This window comes from Manis javanica, chromosome 15, assembly GCF_040802235.1.
Source record: "Manis javanica isolate MJ-LG chromosome 15, MJ_LKY, whole genome shotgun sequence".
Lineage (NCBI taxonomy): Eukaryota > Metazoa > Chordata > Mammalia > Pholidota > Manidae > Manis > Manis javanica.
In genome coordinates this window covers 29,311,179-29,327,035 of record NC_133170.1, presented here as the reverse complement: position 1 = coordinate 29,327,035, position 15,857 = coordinate 29,311,179, and the positions used below count along the sequence as shown (strand labels likewise).

The 15,857-nt window shown below is 45.8% G+C and overlaps 2 protein-coding genes across 5 annotated transcripts in view; one reads left to right on the top strand and one right to left on the bottom strand.

Moving 5' to 3' along the window:
* FOXM1 (forkhead box M1) overlaps positions 1-10,784 on the bottom strand; it is a 25,201-nt gene extending 14,417 nt beyond the window's left edge. For both annotated transcript variants that reach the window (XM_017664683.3, XM_073222871.1), the window contains exons 1-8: positions 10,649-10,784; positions 8,199-8,768; positions 7,474-7,619; positions 6,118-6,309; positions 5,079-5,207; positions 4,407-4,451; positions 3,719-3,791; positions 3,362-3,537 (exon numbers count right to left, since the gene is read on the bottom strand). In XM_017664683.3, coding sequence (XP_017520172.3) covers positions 3,362-3,537; positions 3,719-3,791; positions 4,407-4,451; positions 5,079-5,207; positions 6,118-6,309; positions 7,474-7,619; positions 8,199-8,724 — 1,287 coding nt within the window. In that variant the 5' untranslated portion in view covers positions 8,725-8,768; positions 10,649-10,784. The remainder of the gene's footprint in view (positions 1-3,361; positions 3,538-3,718; positions 3,792-4,406; positions 4,452-5,078; positions 5,208-6,117; positions 6,310-7,473; positions 7,620-8,198; positions 8,769-10,648) is intronic.
* On the top strand, positions 10,660-15,857 carry RHNO1 (RAD9-HUS1-RAD1 interacting nuclear orphan 1). 3 transcript variants are annotated; one of them, XM_073222887.1, is made up of 3 exons: positions 10,886-11,005; positions 13,696-13,827; positions 14,965-15,857. In XM_073222887.1, the coding sequence occupies exons 2-3, from the start codon at positions 13,780-13,782 to the stop codon at positions 15,517-15,519; spliced, it is 603 nt and encodes a 200-aa protein (XP_073078988.1). In that variant the 5' UTR covers positions 10,886-11,005; positions 13,696-13,779; the 3' UTR covers positions 15,520-15,857. The 3 variants fall into 3 exon arrangements, with proteins under 3 accessions (XP_073078987.1, XP_073078988.1, XP_036864906.1); XM_037009011.1 differs by having other exon boundaries at positions 13,696-13,947; XM_073222886.1 differs by lacking the exon at positions 13,696-13,827 and having other exon boundaries at positions 10,660-11,005.

The window sequence follows — 15,857 nt, the reverse complement described above, 5'->3', positions numbered from 1 at the left end:
ATAAATGAGTATCTTCTAGTAACAACCCCAGGGACCAAACATATCAAGACGGTGCTCACATTTCCTGATTAGCAAAGAAAGATAATATGAAACAAGGAGATATCATTTACACATAGTAGCTGGGCAAATACTTACAACACTAACAATAACAATTGCTGGCAAAGATACAGGTCTTATCATATACTGCTGATAGAAATGTGAATTATCAGATTTTTTGGAAACCAACCTTACCATATTTCATACAATTTAAAACACCTTACTACTTAACAATCTCATGTCTGGTTCTCGATCTCATAGAAATAAAAGCACTAGTAAGAAAGATACTTGCAAAGATATTTATTGCAATACTGTTGATAAGGCAAAAAAACTAGAAACGAAGTGTGCTCATAGAAGTGGGAAGATTGGAAATTTTATGGCATAGCCACAACCACGGGATATTGTGTGGCCATTAGGAAGCAATGAATTAAAGCTATGCCAAGTGACTTGGAAGAGTTTTCTGGAAGCAGAAAAGTATGTGTCATATCCCATTTTCAACATTCCTTGTGTTGTGCACATATAAAATGTCTAAGGCATTGTATGTCTTATATGTATATTTTACTAAGAGCATGGGAAAATTATGAAGAAAGCATACTAAATTATCAACAGGAATATTCATGGAGAGCAGGGGTGATGTGGGAGCAGGTGGGGAGAGGGGGGCAGAAGGAAAAGAGAAAAGAACAGACTGCATTAAAACACATACCATGCAACACATGAGAGAAATTAAAGAAGCCACCAATGAATGGAGATACATCCCGTGCTCATGGATAGGAAGAGTTAATATTGTCAAATGGCCATCTTTACTAAAGTAAATTACAGATTCAGTGCAATCCCTATCAAAATACCACAGCATTCTTCAAAAAACTAGAATAGTTATAAAATTCATATGGAACCACAAAAGACTCCAAATAGCCAAAGCAATACTGAGAAGGAAGAATAAACAGGAGGGATTATGCTCCCCAACTTCAGGCTCTACTACAAAGCCACAGTAATCGAAACAACTTGGTACTGGCATAAGAATAGACCCATAGATCAATGGGACAGAATAGAGAGTCCAGATATAAACCCACACATATATGGCCAATTAATATACGATACAGGAGCCATGGACATACAATGGGGAAATGACAGCCTCTTCAACAACTGGTGTTTGTAAAATTGGACAGCTACATGTAAGAGAATGAAATTGGATTATTGTCTAACTCCATACATAAAAGTAAACTCAAAATGTATCAAAGACCTGACTGCAAGTCATGAAACCATAAAACTCTTAGAAGAAACATAGGCAAAAATTTCTTGAATATAAACATGAACAACTTTTTCATCTCCTTGGGTAAGGGAAATAAAAGCAAAAATGAACAAATGGGACTACATCAAACTAAAAATCTTCTATACAGCAAAAGACATCATCAGTAGAACAAAAAGGCATCCTACAGTTTGGGAGAATATATTTGTAAACAACATGTCCAAAAAGGGGTTAACATCCAAAATATATAAAAAACTCACATGCCTCAACACCCAAAAAGCAAATTACCCTATTAAAAAATGGGCAGAGAATATGAACAGACACTTCTCCAAAGAAGAAATTCAGATGGCCAACAAGCACATGAAAAGATGCTTTACATTGCTAATTATCAGGGAAATGCAAATTAAAACCACAATGAGATATCACCTCACACCAGTTAGGATGGCCAACATCCAAAAGATAAGGAACAACAAATGCTGGCGAGGATGTGAAGAAAGGGGAACCCTCCTACACTGCTGGTGGGAATGTAAACTAGTTCAACCATTGCAGAAAGCAGTATGGAGGTTCCTCAAAAAAAACAAAATAGAAATTCCATTTGACCCAGGAATTCCACTTCTAGGAATTTACCCTAAGAATGCAGGAGCCCAGTTTCAAAAAGACATATGCACCCCTATGTTTATTGCAGCACCATTTACAATAGCCTAAGTGTCCAACAGTAGATGAATGGATAACGAGGTGGTACATATACACAATGAATATTAATCAGTCATAAGAAAAAAACAAATCCTACCATTTGCAACAACATGGATGGAGCTAGAGGGTATTATGCTCAGTGAAATAAGGCAGGTGGAGAAAGACAAGTATTTGATTTCACTTACTTGTGGAGTATAAGAACAAAGCAAAACTGAAGGAACAAAACAGCAAGAGACTCACAGACTCCAAGAAGGGACTAGTGGGATTAAAGGGCATTATGATTAACACACATAATGTTGGGGGAACATGGGGAAGGCAGTATAGCACAGAGAAGACAAGTAGTGACTCTGAGGCATCTTACTATGCTGATGGACAGTGACTGCAGTGGGGTGTGGGAGGGGACTTGATAATATGGGTGAATGTTGTAACCACAATGTTGCACATGTGAAACCTTCATAGATGTATATCAATGATACCGTAATAAAAATAAAACACACAGCATGCAAGCTACCATCACATTAACACTTCTGTGTAGATTTATGTATATTTTAATAATATTTTTTAATGAAGAAAAGATAAAACAAACCCCCACGTCCTAAGCCTCAGACCATATGCTATGGCCATCTCAGGGCAGGAGGAAGGGTTCTTTCCTCTACTTTACTACATCAGCTCTCACTCACAAATTCTCCTCTCCAGACTTGGCAGCCTATCACGATGTGGTCTTAACTTACCTTCCTCACGTTCTCCTCAAGCTACACCACTGACGCTTGACCAGTGGCACCCCTGCCCCCACCCGGGGACCTTTGGGAATGCCTGGAGACATTTTCATTGTCACAGGGGGGGTGCTCCTGGCATCTGGTGGGGAGAGACAAGGGCTGCTTCTAAACATCCTTCAGGCACTGGGCAGCCTCCTCTCACCCCCCACAAAGAATTACCCAGCCCTAAAGGTCAAGAGCACTGAGGCTGAGAAACCCTGCGCTAGACTGACCCAATCACTCTACCCTTCCTGGGGTAGAGACACTCCCTCCCCATCTCATGGCACTGCCACTGGAATGTCCTCCATGCTGGCTGCTTACCTAAGGTGATTCTTTCTAAACCTTGCTTCCCTTGGAACTCCTCCTTAACCAGCCCAGTCCATTCATCATAATCACTGTTATTGGAATTGTTACAAACTCATCAGGTATTTATGGCCTTCAGACACCATTTCCACCATAATCCAAATTCCTTTTTAGCTCTTACACTGTTACTGAATTTTCCTTTGTGTTTTTATGCCAACTAAGTTTAAAAGCTTCTCAAGGAACACGGAGTGGAGTGATTTGCAAGCCACAGGTCCAGCACTTTGAATGGACTGGCGTCTCTCCTCAGAGACAAATAGAAGCCACTCACCTTGGGAGCAATACGGACCCGCTTGCTGTGGCGGGCAAGCTCTGAGCTTACGAGGGAAGCTGCCAGGGGCAAAGGCACCTTTACCGAGGGCTGCAGCACCAGGGACTGGTTCACTGGGAACTGGATGGGCACCAGGTACGAGCTGACCCGTGGGAGCAGCGGCTTCATCTTCCGCCCTAGGAGGAAACGAGATGAGAAGCAGGGGTCCGGGGATACAGCTCTTCTCAATCCCAGGACCCTTGCCTTTCTTCTCTGGGCTCAGACCCTGTGAGTGCAGCACAGAATCCCAGAGCCTACTGCCCTAAAGGTACATCCCCAGACCAGGCTGAGGCGCGAGGCCTGCTCTCCCATACTAACGTGTGCCCAGTGGGAGTTCAGATTTGACGGTCATGTTCCGGCGGAGCTCAGGATTGGGTCGTTTCTGCTGCTGCTTATGGGAATAGGGAGAGAAAGAAACCTGGGTTAATAAGGCAGGGGGAGAGGGCAGGAGACCCCACCAGCAGCTCTGGTGCCAAGCACTGTGCTAACCGACAGCCCAGGAAGTAAGAGCCGGTTTGGCATATGAGCATTGTCTCCAAAGATGGTTAGTGAGAAGAGGTGGGCAGTGCACAGACATATGATGGCAGGTCCTACCATCTCAGCCATGTGTCCTCACCATCCCCAGGGAATGCTAAAGCGTGTAGCTCTATGAGTGGCGAAGAAAAGCCAGGTAGAACAGCGAGAAAAAAACACTGCCTGCCAGGCCTACGCCATGCACTGCAGTTGCTGTCTTGCACCAAGCCCATAGCGTGTTCTCCTGCCGCTCCCTGCTCTGCTTAGTGAACCTGCATGACACCTATGGGCGGGGGAGCCCTACTTCTGGGGAGATGACATGGTGCCACAGACTTCCTCACTCCCAGAAGCTTGGGTGCTCTGCATTTGGGACTGGCAGTCACATGGCCACATGATCCCTCCCCTGCTTATCATCCTGTCACTGTCCACTAAAGGCATACTGGCAGTGAAAGGAAAACAGGCCGAGCCCCGAGCCGGAGGGAAAGAATCTTACTGATTCCAAGTGCTCAGGCGATTGTGGAGACCCTGCATCCAGTGGCTGGTGGCAGTCAGGCATTGTGGGAGAGAAATGAGATGAAGTTACCACCAGCGTGGTCAACCTGGCCAGATTGGGCAAAATACCTATTCCTGATTGATACTGAGAGCCACCCTGGACAACTCTCCCTCCCAGGAGAACAGCGACTGTTAGCAGCAGCCTTATACACACTCTAAAAGCCCAAAACCATGGCTTCTGAAAAGATGTTCTGGTTTCCAGCCTGAAGAAGGGCTTTAAAAACAAGGTTTCCCAGACTTTCTCTCTAAGAATCACCTGAGATGCTTGTTAAAACTACTTATTTCTGGACCCATCCCAGACCCACTGAATCAGAAGCCCCAAAAGAGGGGCCTGGGAAGGTGTGGTTTAATAAGCATGCCAGACAATTCTTACCCATGGAGTGATAGGGGGACAGTGAACAGTCCTTTCCACGGCCTGATCTAGCACAAAAGGGTGTCATTTGGTATTTGTCAGCTGTACTTAATTCAGTTTCACACAAATCATCTATGGGCTGGTGGGCCTCTAATTCTGCCCTGATTGGATAAGATCATCACAAGGAGGGCTTGTCTCCTCTTGAGATGGATATTATGACTCTCATCTGTGGCCCTGTTTATATGAAACCAGGACACTCACCTTAAACACCTGGTCCAGTGTCAAGTAGCGATTGGCACCAGGGTGAATGGTCCAAAAGGACACCTTGCCATTGGCAGACGTCTCTCGAACAAACATGTCGTGGAGAGAAAGGTTGTGGCGAATGGAATTCTGAAAGAAAAGACAACCAATTACTGGCTACTTTAGCTTCAGAAACGTCACCTTTAATGTTTCCTGAGGGGAATCAAACTCGGGGCTCGCCCACTGTGCTCAGCACAGGCTTTGCGAGCATCCTTATGACCTTGCCTATTGGCAACTCTCTTCCTGACACTCCACAATGCAGGGCCGGCAGCCTGAGCCGTGGACCCATCTACCCACCGGGGAGGAAGACTGGTGGCATTCCTTAGGTGGGTGATAAAGACCCCAATAGCCATCAGGGGCTGGGAAGGAAGTGTGAGGCTGCGAAGCAATACTCAACAGCAAGACAAGTGAGTAAAGAAACAAAGGAGCTTGGAATTTAGTTGAGGTAAGAGCATGAAGTTAAGACGTCTACTTTGTGGAAAACCAAACAAAAACCCTTGGCTTGAAATTGAGTATGTGTCAGAAGCCCTAGGTGGTGGCTCTGACGCTGAGGTGTGCATTACAGTGACTCAGACACCTCAGGGTTCCCATGAATAAACTGAAGAGAAAATCCCTGCCTTCTAGAGATGATATGTGACATTATAGGAGGTGAATATTGGGTCATGAGGCTCACAGACAGCATGTTTTTTTTCATTAAGATCTTTTCATAAAGCTACTTAGTCACTCCAGCTGCTGTTCAATGGAGCACAAAAGCAGGCTTCGTGTTACACTGAAGCATCTCCATTACCCTTAGACAGCCACAAGTGAAGTGGAGGCAGAGCTCTTACTGATGATTTTGCCTGGACTCAGCAGGATAGAGTCACATTCCAAAAGATCTAGTTGTTTATAGTTCCAGCATCCTTTGCATTTAACTGCTCCCTCAGGGCGCCAGACACAAATTGCTCTACATCCATGTAGACAAACTACCAGCCAGAGCGACTGGTTGTATGGGACATGGTACCTTCCAGCCTGGCTTGGCAATATGCTTAAAGTAGGGGAAGTGGTCCTCAATCCAAGTATAGATGTCCTTCAAGGTCATGCGCTTCCTCTCGGTGCTGTTGATAGCGAACTGGATCATGGCCATGTAAGAGTACGGTGGCCGCTCAGACACGGAGTCCTGCCAGGATGCTGATGTTCCTGGAGGCTCCTCAACCTAAAGGTTATAAGAAGCCAAAGGGAAAGAGAAAATGGAATGTCATGGAAGCATTCACAATGCTGCGCCTGGCTCCTCCCAAAACAACATCCCCTATAGAAACCTTGGATCCCATAGAATCACACTAGAAACAAACTCATCTGAGCCCACAATTCCACTGAATAAACTTTTAGGATTAGGAAGATCTTGGAGGTGACCTAGTCCAGTTCCTAGACATGTAGAACCACTTCTCTGTCCTCATTCATTTTGTTGGTGATATTGCCCAGTAATAAACACAAGTCCAGTATTTCTTTGCTAGCTGGAACCTCTTGGGAAAGTTTGGGAATTTAGATTCTTAAAGCACTGATTTCATCCTAAGACCATTTTTCAGACCTGGGGGTCAAGAGACCTAGGTCTTCATCTGATTCCTACTTCTGATGTGATGTGAATAAACCCATCTCCTTTCAATGTTTGTATGAGAGCAATATTCCTAAGAGTATGGGTCAAATGTGTGCAAAGCACACATCTGGCTAAGTCTTAGGCAAAGGTCAGATCATTTACATGAAAAAAACTTGAGCTACCACTTAATAAGTACACAAATTTTAAGTGAAACAGCTCAGTTTTTACTCACGTACAAATTCATGTAAATTTTCACTTGGAAAGGTAGTTGAATGAATGATTAAAGAGTATATACAACAGAATCTAGGCATGTGGCAACTGTGAAAAACAACCCCAGCCCACAGAGTTTGGGTCAGTTTTGATTGCTGGGGAAATATTTAAAATGCACATGTAACTTGCTTTATTTGCTATTAATATGTCTTCTAATAAAACTACCTTGTTAAAAATGCTGTATTCGTATGGTTGGCATGCCCCTTTAAAGTTTAAGTTGCTTTTCAAACGAAGACCTCATCATTATTTATTGAATACCTACTAAGGGTACAAAAGTCAGTGCTGCTATAATGAATACAGAGTGACCCAGAGGAATTTGCCTTCAAGGGAATTTCACAGATGGCGGAGAAAGATCCTAGGCAGAAAGGTAGCTCACAAGTTCTACAGAATTTCACTAAGTGAAGAGCTAATCCTAGAACCTGGAAATTCTGTGCCACAGGCCATTTGACCCATTTCCCTTCTTAGAAATTCTCTGCACTGGCTTCGACTTCTCCAGTGAGTGACAGAACAGTTCACCTTAACCTGACGCTGCTCTAGGTGATGGTTCTCCTTTTCCTCCATCTCTTGCTTGATGCTGCTCAGTCCATCAGAACTCACTTTCCCAAGCCACTGGATGTTGGTCAAGCTGTTGTCCAGAGTACCGCCTGCTGCCTCGCCGCCAGCTGTTTGGGGGGAAACAATCCAAGATGCAACTTAGCCGCCTGATCCGATGCCCGGCAGGCCCATCACAGTTGGTGGTTAGGGGTCACCTTGCTATGACCTTTACCCTCAGGGACAGGGAAGAGGTACCAGATCTAGTGTGGCCCTCAGGTACTCTGCCCCCTTATGGATTTCTGGAGAAATCCAGGAGCACAGTTCAAGTTGCCTTTCAATCTGAGCCACAGTGAGACAGAGACCAGTCAAGGCAACTGTCCGAAAAAGAATTACTGAGTAATCTGCACAAGAAAGTCACTTTCCCTCCTCATGCTTCAGTTTTCTCCTTTATTAAGAAGGAGAAAAATTCGTACTTCCTTATACAGTCAATGGGAAGGAGAAATAGAAACAATAAACAAATCCTTATTTTTAATATAAAGAAGGCTATAGAAATGCTAAATTATAACTGCAATCCTTTTGACAGTGTCCAAAGGATCTGGATCAAGGTTTCAGGATGAAGAAAGACAAGACTTTCCCTTGGTGCATGCAAGTATCAACATGACCGATGACAGTCTGTGCCACCAGAGAGGAAAGGCTGGGCCCCTCACCTGTTTGCTTTGTGGACCACATACCACAACTCTCCCATCTCTGTCTGGGACGGGCTCCAGCTGGTCTAGGGAGATTCATAGCCCTCGCTGCAGGCGTTGGTCCCTGGGTCTCAGCAATCACTTCTGTGCTCTTGGGATCATTACTGGCTTGGGCTTCAGGTCGGGCTCCTGGAGGGTTAGTGGGGGCTCCCCCACAGCTGATGAGGATGAATTTATTGGGTCCATTGCTGCCACTCTCTTTCCCTTTGGCAGTCAGTGCTGTGATGATGCTCTGGATATTGGCATTGCTGGGGACAGCCACCACTTGGGTATTGGGCATGGTGGGGTGATTAATGATTTTGATCCCAGCTGGAAACTTGCAAGGGTTGGGCTCTGCCCCCTCCATGGAGGCCTGTGCTTGACCGGGCTCTTGTTTAACAGGGGGCCTCTTTGGCTCCTCTTCTGATGTTTCACCTGGGGCATTTTGAACAGGCAGCCTCCTCCGTCTTTTGAGAATCAGTGGTCGCCGGGGGCTGGTTTTCATCATGAATCTGTGCTTTCACTCTCCATCGAGAATCACAGGCATGGACCCTGGAAAGCACACAGTGTCAGGATGTCAGAGATTTGTTAGGGCTGAGAAGGAGGTTCTGTTAGAGAGGCGTTCCTGCCCTTCGGCCAGGAGCACTAGCCCGCAGGCCAAGGTGAATGGCCCCTGGGCCTCTGCAAAGACCTCAGACAATAAGGAGATGAGTTCTACAGACAGGAGGTGGCTAAACATGAGGAAAACTGAAGAAATTCGAAGGGAGAAAGTGGAACTGGGAAGAATGTAGGTCCATAGAGCCAAAGGTCTTCTGGAAGCTTAGGAATGTTTGGCTACAGAAACAAGTGGGACGGTTACAAAAATATGGAACTCTCTCTTGTTGACTACAATACTACAGATCACTACAGTGACTGTGGGATAGGAATGCTGGAAGAGGAGGACATTTGGTCATCAGAAGTCCTGACAAAACACTGATCCCATAACCCATTCTAGAAAAGAGCCTTTATATTTTCCTATCATCTTAGTTTAAAATAAAAGGATCAGTGCCTATGAATCAGAGGAGAAACGCAGTTTGTACTCTTGCACTGTTGCCACACCACTGAAGAAATCATGGCACAGTTCACAAGACCTCAGATAAAAAGGCAACCTGCTCTGTTCAAGGCCCATGGTACGGTTGTACAGATTGTGCACTGCATAACACTACGGGGTGCCATTTATCTCACATACCATTATCCTTGCATTGATGCAAAAATATACATTTTTCCTCCACAATATGCAAAATATTTATACAATGACATTTTAGTGTTTGCATGGGCTTTTTCATGTTTTAACTTTCTAAGCAAATTACTGTATTACTTAATAACTCTTCCAGAACCAAGACTATAAACCCTCTTTTCTTTTTTTTTGGTATCATTTATCTACAATTACATGAGGAACAGTATGTTTACTAGACTCCCCCCATCACCAAGTCCCCCCACATACCCCCTTACAGTCACTGTCCATCAGCGTAGTAAGATGCTGTAGAATCACTACTTGTCTTCTCTGTTAAACCCTATCTCTTAACTAACAGAATGTGCCCTCAATATGCTAAGGTGGTTTTGTAATGTTCAGGAAAATAGTTTTATCTTTTAAAACATTTGTGCTTTGTTGATTCTAATAGACACACGGAATACCTCATTAGTATGTGAAATTGTGTAATCCTATTTAGAGGTATTTTGAGAGAGCAGTGGACTGTCTCTTTTAGGACATCTGTTACCTCCCTAAAAATGATTGTCAAACTCATATGACATTTGCCATATGCTTAGAGGTCACAGGAACGCTCCACTCTGCCTCCTCCCTCTCCTTGATATCTAGATTTCCTGCACCTTCAAATCTGTTCCACTCCACATCTCTCAGGTCTCCCTTCCTCCCCCACCACTCAGTAGATACTATTATTCCCTCCCACTCCTAATATATATCTTTCTGGTCTAAGGCTCAGTTCTCCCTTCTACTCTGACCAGCCTCTTTGCACCCTGGAAGCCCTGGAAAAGGGTGGCATGCAGACAGTGTTGCATAATGGTGAGAACACCCAGGAGGGGAATGTGCGAGCAGATTGGTCTCTGACTTAATGCAGAATAAGCTTAATCTTCATTCCAGTCACAGTCTGCCTAAGTAAGTAGGCCACCCCCGCCATCCCAAGGTGTTCTCCCGAACCCTCCTTTGCGAACAGGGTTCAGAGGTCAGACTTCCACGGAAGACCGAGGGGTGCTTTGAGAAAGAAGTGAGGACGAGGTTGGATGCAGAAAAAATTTGCATTCTACCTCAGGCCTCCTACCCGCGCAGCCCCAAACCTCCACTGCCGTCGGACCCCTGACGTCGGTGTCCGAGACTCGCTGCCCGCGTCTGTCTGCCGAGGCCGGGCCTCAGCCTGCGTCCCTCCGCCCCCGCTCACCTCCCGACTGCAGCCGCCGCTGGGTTCCGGCTCTTGGGGCGGGCTCCGGGCTCCTCCAAGCTGGGGGCCGAGCCAGGGTCCCGGGCAGGGACTCGCGCCAGGCCGGCCGGGTCCCCGGCGATGCGGGAGGGGTGGGGAATCCCGGGGGATCCCGGGAGGGAGGGGGTCCCGGGCCGGGGGCCGGGGGTGGGGTCCGACGGCCGAGCTTTCAGTTTGTTCCGCTGTTTGAAATTGGCGCCGGCGGAGCGTTGCGGTCACGTGACGGAGCGTCGCCAATCGGCGCAGCCCTTGTCTCCGCGTTCCAGGCCTAGCGCCGCGGCGGCCGGGAGGAGCGGCGGCAGGGGAGCCGCCGGGCGGGTAAGGTTTCGCTGCCGGCTCGTGGGGAGCGGCGCCCGGGGCCCAGGCGGCCGCGGCGGGCGGGGACCGCGGGGGACGCGGGGTACGGCGGCGCCTGTGGAGGCCTCGCGGCGGGCTGTCTTGCGCGGTCCGGGGCGCCGCCCTAATCACTCCGGGCGACGCTTCCCCGTCTGCGGGTACCCTCACCCAGTTTTAAAGCCCACCCGGCTTGATTTCCCTCCCGGGGGAGATGTTGCTTCCCTGACCTCCAGCGATCGGTCATCTGGTTTCCCCGACTAGAATGCGAGTTCTTTGAGGGCAGCGTGAAATCTTGTCCAAGTTAGCGCCATTAACAACTGCACACCGAAAGCCCCACTTCAGCCTCGAAACCTCATGATACGACTCCAGTCTCTTTATATATCTCATATATAATAAAGTACTTTGTTTATTAACTTATCCACGCGTTTTGTCGAGCACTTACTGTGTGCCAGGTCCTGCCAGGATACAGTGGCCGAGGACATTCTTCCTTCTCCTGAGTTTACAGTCTAACTGCGAGGAGAGGGGAGCGCAGACTTTCCCAAAAATCAGCGACTGGAGAATTACAATTGTGAAATGATACATTAGAGGTCAGCTATGCCTTTGAGCCGCTACAAGGGAGTCTTGCTGTCTGTAGGTTAGGAAAGGCTTTTCTGATGAACCAAAGCGTGGTCTGAGATGCGATGCCCTTATGCAAAGAAGGGAGGGAAATTCTCAAAGTAAAGGGAATAAGGTGTGCAAAGGCCGTGTGACAGGAGGAAGCATGGTGTGTACAAAGGCTGAAGAATAGCTGAGGCCACGGAGCTGAGATCTGAATGGAGTGTGGTGTGAGGTGAGGTTGGAACCAGAAGAGGCAGGACCTTAGCCAGAGCTGAGGGAGTTTGGTCCTTACTCCAAAATCCAAAAATTTAAGCACAAGCGAGTCAAGATCAGATTTGCCTTTTTAAAAGGGCCCTCTGCGGGAGGTGCCAGAGTGGATTAGGGTGACAGGTTAGACTATTGCAATACTTCAGGCCAGAACTATTGAAACTTGAAGGGTGGTGGAGAGAGGGGGAGAGGGAGAGGAGAAAGGGGCATTATTAGAAACACGTATAAGAGGTCAAATTGACAGGGCTTGGTGTTGGGTTGAATGGGAGGGGGGAAAAGAAAATGTCAAGATTTCTGGTTGCGTCATTGGATGAATGGCAATACCAATTCCCTGAGCAAGGGCCCTGGAAGATAGTCACTTTTATGTAGCAGGTGCAGGGGAAATGATCATGAATTCAGTTTTACACATGTTGAGTTGGAGGTGCAGTTGCGGCATCTAGTTGCTCTCAAGCAGGCAGTGGATGTGTGGGTTTTGGGTGCTGAGAATTCTAAGCCGAATATGTAAATACTAGCCATCTACTTCTAGGTGGTTATTGAAACATGAGAGGATGGTTGCCTAAGAAAAGTGCACAGAGTGAGGAAGGCTCCAAAGCCTGGCCAGAGGGGAAGGCCTGAGACAGCAAAAGGGACGGACCTCTAATTACAGCAGAAAGAGGATGTATAGCAGATATATGTAGGTTTTATGTTTGATTTCTGGAAAGTGGGAGTATTTCCTTTGACGTCTCCTGTATCCTTTGTGAAGTAGGAAGTGAAGTCAATTGTTGAAAAAGAAGGGGAGTTCTAAAGTTCTAAGAAAGTGGGAAAGTTTTAAGATAATCTTTGTGGAAAATGAGTTGATGGAGGAAACAGTAGGATTGGTGAACAATGTACTGCCCGTTGAGACTGGTTAATTTCCACACTTTTCACTGGAGCCTGCTAACGGCTCCCTGCTACTTTCTCCTCCTCCTCTCCCCAAGCCACCTTTTCTCACAAAGCGCCTTATCTTTTAAACGTATAACTCAGAAGATATCATTTTCCTGTCCAGAATCTTTCAATGGCTTCTGTCACACTGAGAATAATTAAATCTAGAGTCCTTAACCTCACCTCTGAAGTTCTGTGTCATATGAACTGTCTCAGATCCCGCTACTCTCCAGTTCAGCCATACTGGCCTTACTCTCTCTTCGACAAGTCAGACGTATTCCCACGTAGTGGTCTCTGCTCTTACTATTCTCACAGCCTGGAATATTCTCCTCTCATATCTTTTTTTTTTTTTGGTATCATTAATATACAATTACATGAGCAACATTGTGGTTACTAGATTCCCCCCATTATCAAGTCACCACCAGATACCCCATTACAGTCACTGTCCATCAGCATTCCTCTCACATCTTTTTACTGTTGCTTGTTCTCCATTCTTCCTTCCATACCTAGGTCAGATGTCACCGTCTGCAGAAAGCCTCCCCTGAGGTCACTGAAGCATTCTTCCCACTGTTGTAGTTGTCTGTCTCTCTGTGCTAGACCATCAGCTCTTTGAAAACAGGAGCAGTCTGATCCTTCCAGTGCTTGGCACTCCAGAAATGATCATAGAATAAATGGTTATCCATCTTTCAATTCCCAACACCCAGCATGGCACTTAACACGTGCTCGATGGATGTTCATTGAACGACTGTTTTTGCATGTCTTTACTTGGTGGTGTAGCTATAGGAAGCTGCTCCCAGCAGCCTTGAGGTTGGGGTGGTAGTTGGTAGTAGAACTGGTTGGCAGAGTATGAGGAAGAGCTGGGGAATTGTGGGAATTATTTTCTCCTAGCATTTGTTTCTTCTCTGCAGGCATGGGTTGGAACTTGAGCCTTTCCCTCGACCTGACTACCACCAGCATCATGTGGTTACTAACTGCTCTTCACTCACCTTTTGATGCCTCCCAGAAAAAAACGCTGCCAAGGTTCCCAGAAAGCCCAGCTGGTATTTCACCAACAACCACTGGAGGGTCCCAAACACTGCTATAGATCTCCACAGCTTCCCATCACTTACACTAGACAGGTGGCTAGCAAGCCCATTGACCACGACACCGTTACTTCCTGGGTAGGTCATGGGATTTGATTTGAATTTGTTAGGTTTCTCACAATGCTGACTCTTATGCTCCTTGAACCAGAGCGTCCAAAGACTAAGATTTGGGGGGCAGGACAAGGATGTAATGTATTCTTTCTGTCTTGTCAGCCCTGTTCTCTGGTATATCTTCTTTTCCTAAGTCCAAACAGAGGCATGGGTTGGTTGGAATTAGAGTCTTTCCCTCCACATTCCTCTGAAAGTTCAATATAAACCAGTAACTGAGACAAAATGGCAGAACCAGTAAAAAAAAATGAGGTTGTTTCTTAAGCTTCGTGCGATTGGTATTTAGCTATTTACTGCTTATTAGGTTGAACCTTGAAAAAAACCCACAGAAATGGTGTATGTCATATTTTGACAGTTTAAAAGCCTTGCGAAGAGAACATGTCAGGGAAGTAGAATGGCAAATGGGTCAGACAAAAACATAAGCTTTGCTTAAGAGTGCTTAGTAAATATTACTCATTCACGGTTGTTTAGAAGAACCATAATACCTGGTTCAGGACTATAGGAGAAACGAATGTTTGAATCCTGTAGATGAGAAGAAGAATGAGCATTTATTGAGAACTTGTTATATGCCAGGTCCTATGCTAGTTGCTCTCCATACAGGACCTCACTCCCTATTCTTGCATGAAGCCATTCATTCTCTCCTGGGGCCCTTCGTTATGCCAGGCACTCCCCTAGGTGCTAGAGATTAGTGGTGAGTAAGTAAGGTCTCTGCCCTTAAAGTTTAGAGATAAACAAGTTGCAGTTGTATGGTGTGATTAGATGAAAGAGGCATTGTCCCCTTTCTTACAATGAAGAGATTGAAAGTCAGAGAGATTGAATAACTTGTCCAAAGTCATGTCCGTTTCTAGTAATATCCCATTAGACAGGTATTTTTGTTTTGTGTCCATTACCATAGTGCCCATTTAGGGTTCTAGTCAGTGATGTCATTTTCTCCCTCAAATTCTTGGTCATCAGCTGTCCTCACTTTTTTTTCCTTTGGATCCTTAGGTGTCACCTCAGTTTGATATACCCACAGAAAGCTGGTTTCCAGTCAACCGGAAACGTCATAAGCGAGACCAGGCAAGACATTCAAGTCGAAAATGTACCACTTCTAAGTTTCCACATCTCATGTTTGAGAATCCACAGTCTTCTTCCAGTTCAGCCACACTTGGAATCCCCTCAACCAGGGAGTGCCCCAATCAATCAGAAAAGGACAGTTCTAGAAGGCCCTTAGTTCCAATGCTCAGTCCCCAAAGCGCTGGGGAGCTGTCAGCACATGCACTTCAAAACTTACCTTATGTGTTCATTCCACCTGATATCCAGACCCCAGAGTCATCTTCTGTGCAGGAGGGGCCCATTTCCCCAGATCAGAGGGAAAACAGCTTTCTAAACTGTTTTCATACGAGCACTCCCAAGAGTCCAGAGCCTGGGCCTGTTCTGGTTAAAGACACTCCTGAGGAGAAGTATGGGATAAAGGTCACATGGAGAAGACGACAGCACCTGCTTACTTACCTTAGGGAGAGAGGGAGGCTGAGCAAAAGCCCATTCCTTGCGAAGAACTGACTGGGTTTCTCAGGCATCAATGGTCTCAAGAAATTGATTGCTGGTTTTCATCGTGTTGCTAAAGTCACTCTTCCAGCTCACAGGAGAGTATATCAATAGGATAGAATGGAAATAATACCAATAACATCAATAGAAAAAATATTTTAATTACAGTCTTGGAGTAATAAGGGTTCCATTCCCAGATTTATCTGCTTTTTAAAAATATCTTGTCATAAACAGTTTTTAGTGTCATAAACAGTTGACTTCTATTTCTCTTGTACTGTTAAAAAATTTAAAGTATCTTGTAGTAACTGATTAAGATGTATGTAAATAAATAATTGCAGAAAGTTTTCAGAGAA

Excerpts from the sequence above, each read along its gene's own strand:
- RHNO1 (XM_073222886.1), top strand. The coding sequence starts at position 10,769 with ATGCGGGAGGGGTGGGGAATCCCGGGGGATCCCGGGAGGGAGGGGGTC. Across the intron at positions 11,006-14,964 it reads GCAGGGGAGCCGCCGGGCGG|GTGTCACCTCAGTTTGATAT; the intron begins GTAAGGTTTCGC and ends TTGGATCCTTAG.